The sequence below is a fragment of the Parasteatoda tepidariorum genome, chromosome 5, assembly GCF_043381705.1.
Source record: "Parasteatoda tepidariorum isolate YZ-2023 chromosome 5, CAS_Ptep_4.0, whole genome shotgun sequence".
Classification (NCBI taxonomy): Eukaryota; Metazoa; Arthropoda; class Arachnida; order Araneae; family Theridiidae; genus Parasteatoda; species Parasteatoda tepidariorum.
In genome coordinates, this window is record NC_092208.1 from 52,609,054 (window position 1) to 52,615,561 (window position 6,508).

Below are 6,508 nucleotides of genomic sequence, written 5' to 3' on the forward strand. Positions count from 1 at the left end.
GAATTGACTAAATGTCAACCCAGATGGGCATTGGGGAAAAAAAATATGCATGCTTTCTTAAAGAGAGAGTTAATTACATACATCTTGCAATCATCTTAATAAAATGATTTATAAATTTAAAAAAAGTATTTAAAAGAAAGTTTCTTATTGTAAGAAAAATTCAATACAATAACTTTACTAGTAGTGATTCTTAATCAAGTTTTAAAAATGAAATAATCAGTTAAACCTACTTTTACAACACAAAATTTCCTTCCCCCCCTTCAATAATGATGTTTTTAAAAACACCATTTCAATAGGACCAAATAATTATTCAGAATAAAGCAAGAATTTGATTATCCCAACTAATTGGGAACAGATATTCTCCAAATAAACAAACCTCTGGAATAAACATTTTTTTTATTTTTAAAAAATTTAGCATGTTTTATTCTAATTCCATTTGCAGTGCCAGATTAAATTTTTGCTGCAAGGATAACATACCACACTTCTTAATAGCAGAAAAGGAAGCTATAGTTATCAAACTTAAACTACATTAATAATAACAAAAAGATGCAGGATGCAACCAAAATTTTACATTTCAATTTCTACTGTCAAATCGAAGCAACCAACTTCATTTGTCGCTAACAAAACTTTTATTTGTTTACTCACTTAAAATTATCTATAGTGTCACTGAAAGCCTAATATTAAGCTGAAATTGGGGATATTTATGTTTCAGTATCTGTTGGTGCCAATTACAATCACCAAGGCACAAAATTTTAAAGAAATAAGTCGAGGTTTGCCTGAAGATGGCTTGGTATCTTTCTGGGATGTTAATTTTAGTTTCTCAAGGGCCACTGCCAGGAAGTCACCACAATACACAGTGTTTATTTCGGCAGTGATAGACAGCATGCTAATGAAACTGAGAAGACTAAAAATTTAACACTGAAAAACTAAATATATAGCACTTAAAGTCACAAAAATTCCACTTTTGATAAACAGAGGCATTTAAATTAAAGAGGTTTGTATAATCAAGGTTCTACTTTATATACACTAGCATAAAAACTAGTTTCCAAAAATTGTGTCATCATAAAATTTTGGCTGGAATTGTTACTTAATTGACGATCCATCCATAAATCGAGCATTCAATAAACATTAATAACTAATATTTTTCTTTGATTAGAAGTAGTCTTCATGCGCATGAAAAAATAAAAATTATTTGATTTATTTCTACTAGCTTCTGTTTCTTGTTCAACATATTTGTTTACTCAGAATGGCTTTCAGCCACGTGTTTATTCAGAGTCCTACGGAATTTGTAATATTTACTGCAATGCTGACATCGATATATTTTATGCTTTTTTCCAACTTTTGCTTGGGGTTTAGGTACACTTTGAGGTTTGGGAGATTCTGGTGAGCTTTTATAAGCAGTATGTGTCAGGAAATGCTTTCTGAGACCATTTAAGTGTACAAAACCTTTCTGACAAACTGAACAAACATGATTAGATTTTTTGGACTCTGCAACTTCTACTTGTTCCTGTACATGATTTTGCAAATGCAGCTCTAAATCTTCTGGTAATGTAAATGATTTTTTACATAATTTACAAATATGCTTATGACTTCTCATGTGAGAAGACAAGAGAGGTCTTGTCTTAAAAGCTTTTTCACAGACTTGACACGGAAATTCAGCTTCGTGATCCGATTGATAATGCCTAATGAGATATTTTTGGCTGGTAAAAGATCTATTACACTGTTCACAAGGAAAAAATTTTTCAGAGACTTTGGTGACAATGGTACTCTCCCCATTGACAGGTTTAGGAGGAATCTCATTTTCTTGAACCATAGGACTTTCAGTATTATCAAGATCAATTTTATCAGTGCAATTTTTATGTTTATCACAATGTTTTAAGAATGATCCATGTTTAATGAACACTCTCCCACAATCTCTACACTCAAAAGGAGGTTTTGGTTTTCCTGAAGCAAGGGTTTTGGTTATATTATTTGGCAAATCTTCAGACTGTCCATCACCCTGCTCGTGCAAAAGCATGTGTTTTTTAATATTTCCAGCATGAGTGAAAGATTTATTGCAAATTGGACAAACATGAGGATGAGATTCGGAATGAGTCAAGTGGCGGATTTGTAAGCGACATATTCTTAAAAAGGAATTGTTGCAAGATCTACAAACACCAGGCAATTTCCCAGTCTGCGTGAACTGTCTCACTTGAATGCTGTTAACATGGACAAAACCATTTTTACAAGCTTCACAGTAGGGAGATGGGTTACTCATATTCGACTGCCTTCGTATTTGAAGCGTGTAAACATCTTGAAGAGTTACCTCAGTCATCATGAACTAGAATAATAAATTAATACAATTAATAACTCAATGCAACTAAATAAAATTGTTTCAAACTTTATATTAATTAAACAACATGCAATCGTGTACATAGTCATTTTTAGCAGGTGTCGACTATGCTATCTAGAACACTGGTTTTCAATACAATAAATTTTTCCCATTAGTTTTACTTTTTTAAGATTTTAAATAGCTACTCAACATAAGTTGTAAATAAAATGTTCCACTATTTAGCAGTGATTAACATTTTAAAGTATAATTTTTTTTTTTTTTAATATACTAAACATAGTCAATATCAGTTTAAAAGTTTCAGTCGGCATTTAAAAGCATAATTATTTTTGAAATATCAGGGTGCGTAGTCAAATCTTTGAATCAAAAATAAGCACTTTTTAAAAAATTTTCAAGCACTCAAAAAATTCATATTTAATCAGTGATATAATTGAAAAACAAAAACTTTTTATTAACAGTTTTAGCGTTAAGAAAACCCAAAAAGAAACAGACGTAAATTGAAACAATCAGTACTTTCCCACATCATCGAGTGAATTCAACTTGACCCTGAACTCAGAACAAAAGTACCCGTACCCCCTACATCAAAAAAGTGTTAGAAGTAAAATAAAATTAACAATAATAAAATAAACAATAATAAAATTAAAATAAATTAAAAAGAAAAAATTTTCATAAGGATCTGATATTCTCTATCCGAATTGGAGTACTCGGGTTTCGGTTTCAAGTGTGCGCGCATGCGCAAGTCATAACGTGGGTACGACATGAAGTTCGCGNCTGCCACAGATACGGAAATCTCCCCCATATTGCAATCGCTAAGGTGCCAAATAGGCTTTAAACTTGCAGATTTTTTTTTAAATATAAAGATTAGCTGGGGGGTGGCTATGAGGAGATCCCTTTTTGTGAATTTTTGCTTGCAGGCCATTGCCTGTAAATTGCTAAGAGTGAGAAAATTTTTACCAAATATGATACTATATGGAAAAATCTATATTAGGGGGAATATTTGGTGTATGAAACTCTATACTATACAAGAATATTTTGGGTATATTATTCCACATTTAAGATAAAATTACTTATTTATTTTACTTTTTTAACTAAGAATGTTTTTTATAAAATAGAGCAGATTTAAATGATAGTTTTTCGTCTGTCTGTAAAGCATACGAAATATAAATACTGAACAGTGCATGTGGATACATAAGCTGAAAATTTTTTTTTCTAAAGAAAGAATATTTTGGTATAGTTTAAAATAAGTAAAAATGTATTAAAGGAGTGTAAAAGTACAAATAAAGCAATCTTTTAAACGTTCAAAACACAGAAGGAATATTAGTTCAGAATACAAATATTCCAGTACTAGTAGAATCATTAATAGAATTATGAATACAGCGATACCTGAAACTCTAGTGTAACAGAGAATTAAATTTAAGCAAATTGAAAAATCATAAATTAAGCAATAGTTTTGACAAGTATAAACAAGTAATTTACTATCAGCAAGAAAATCGGTCGAAAATAAGGAAGGAGAAAAAATTTGATAACTGTGAAAATTAATAAGGTGTGACTGTTAATTTGACTTTCTTATTCGATTGCACTTACCTTCAATCAATGAAATAAAAAAGATTACTTTAAACTGAAGTCGATTATTCTAGAAATAACGTTTTAAATTAATAATTGTTTTAGTTGTTAATTAACGGGTTTCGCCACCTCGTACTACGTAATGTTTTATAAACAACAGATGGCGCTACTGAATTAAATGAATTTTAATTTGTCGTATATAATTAAGTGTATCTGTTTAGAAGAATCATATATAAAATTAATTATAATCTTTTTTTAAGATTAAATAATCAATGAAGAATATTAATTAAACAACAACCCTAAAATTTTTGTCTTTATAACTAATTTTAAATACTTGTATAGACTGTTGCCACACTCGAAAGGTAATATTTAATTTCAATTTGTAAAATAATTAAAATGACTTAAAATAGATTTTCCATAAATTAAAAGAAAAAGAAACTTTCAATTTTTAATTGCGAAATTGTAGAAAAGTAAATAGAACTGCTTAAACAATTCGCAATGTCGGTAAGATCTGTTAGATGAAAAATATTAGAAATAATATAGTGGCGCCATCTAAATATTAAGCAAATAAAAACTTCTCTTCCTAGAAAAAAATAGATAAGTCTAAGAAAAGTAAACGAATTTTTAAAAACTTTATAACTATTTAAAGATGTCATTAATTAGAGCTAAATTTTGATGTCATTTTAAAAATTAAGAAGTTAAATACCCATATAAAGATCTTTTAATAGGATTTAAAAAATTCTTCAAATTTGAACACCAAATTTTAATTTATGAAAATTTGAGTTTTTTTGGCAAAATTGCAGTAAATTTAACCTTTTATTCCTTAAGCTTATATTTTATAAATTGATATTTTCATCAATAGCAGATGAACTAAAACCGAGGACCATTTTGCTACATAAAACAATATATTATTTTTAAATACCTTAATTTAATTCTAATTATTGTGGGATGTGCTAGTTTAAATAATATTTTCATTAAATACTATTACATGTTCATCTCCCTGAAACGAAACTGTATTAATTTGTTCTTCAAAGAAATAAAACGAAAATGATGATTATTAATTAGTTCTTCAAAGAAGCTAATCTGATTATAATTTTTTTTTTTTTTAATCTTCTATGCCTATTTTACATAATGCACAGGATTAAAGGGGATATGTAAACAACAAAAATTTTAGTTCCTTATAATAAAATTAAATGATGTTTTTTCAGGGTTAAACCTCTCTTTGTAGTTACTCTATTCAAAACAAATCTCTCTTTTTAATTTAGTAGATATTTTTATAAAGCATCTAATTTCATAGACATAATTGAATATTTTTGAAAAGCCAACAAGAAAATAGTATTATTTGTTGATCATTACAAATCACCAAAAAAAATTGCTGTAATCAATTATAAAAATTATGAATATAAATCACTTGAGTGCCAGGCTTTGGAACCCTTAAACTTTTCCAACTACATCCAGTTGTTGAATTGTGTTTCAGTAAGTCTGATGGTAATTTATATTTAGAATTTTGATTCATTGCACCATTTAACACTTAATCACTGTCATAACATGGTGCATAATGGCCTGCAACAGCAAATCAATTATAAAAATAGATTTATACAATAACAGATGTATACAACAAAAAACTTGATTGTGGATGTTACTTAAGTATCATTTTATCTATAGTGAAGATCTATCATTTTATCAATAGTTAGTACTCCTACCCTGAACTCAAAAAGAGTTCAGGCTAGGAGAGTTAAGAATTTCTGCCTCACAAACAGAAGGTGCTGTAATCAGGCATAAAAATTATGAATATCAATCACTTGTGTGGCAGGCAACTGGTCGAAACTAGAGGCATGGTAAGCATAACAATTATTAACTAAATCAAATTATTCTATTTTGTTTATGTTTATAAAATTTAATTCTTATTTCATTGCACTTCACTTAATCACCGTCATAATATCTGTTGCAACTACTATTGGCAAGATACCTTGTTTAATAAGAGCTTTGTAAAAGAAGAAAGAAAAACAATGACTAAAAAACATTAAATTCTGTCACATTTATTTCAATACACAAGAATATATTTCTTTGGACAATATTATATGACTGTAAATAATATATTGTAGATTTAAAGGTAAAAAAAATGCATAATGAATCATTTCTAATTTAAAGCACATTTAGAAATAATTTAAAAGAATTCATCTATTATTTTTAATACATACAATATAATGCCAAAGGCATTCATTAAGGCTCACAGACTGCATACAACATTGCTTGCATAATAAAACTGATTTTTCGACAAGTTTACAAGTTTTATACAGTAAAACAAGAAAATATATACTTTATAGGCTAATAAAAAAATTCAAATTAAGTGGCAGAGAATATTAGTCTATTATATTTTTAAGCAAAGTAATTAAAAAAATTAAATTGAAAAGCAAATCAAATGCAGTTAATATTTTTTTAAATGTTATTAGTTTATTTAAAAGATTCCCAACCAACTACAAACTGTTGTCTCACTAAATATTAAGCATATATTTTATAGCTCACAATTATTTTATGCTATACACTAATACATATAAAAATATTACTTATATATGTTATATACATACATTTGCGAGAAAATTAGAAGAACAAATA

At 28.0% G+C, this 6,508-nt stretch overlaps 1 protein-coding gene across 2 annotated transcripts; it reads right to left on the reverse strand.

The window, feature by feature from the left end:
* Positions 1-610: 610 nt before the first annotated feature.
* Positions 611-4,210, reverse strand: LOC107449151 (zinc finger protein 564). Of its 2 annotated transcripts, none has more exons than XM_016064590.3 (2): positions 3,914-4,210; positions 611-2,320 (listed from the first exon to the last, which is right to left on the reverse strand). In XM_016064590.3, the coding sequence occupies exon 2, from the start codon at positions 2,315-2,317 to the stop codon at positions 1,238-1,240; it is 1,080 nt and encodes a 359-aa protein (XP_015920076.1). In that variant the 5' UTR covers positions 2,318-2,320; positions 3,914-4,210; the 3' UTR covers positions 611-1,237. The 2 variants fall into 2 exon arrangements, with proteins under 2 accessions (XP_015920076.1, XP_015920077.1); XM_016064591.3 differs by lacking the exon at positions 3,914-4,210 and adding an exon at positions 3,713-3,859.
* Positions 4,211-6,508: the final 2,298 nt, after the last annotated feature.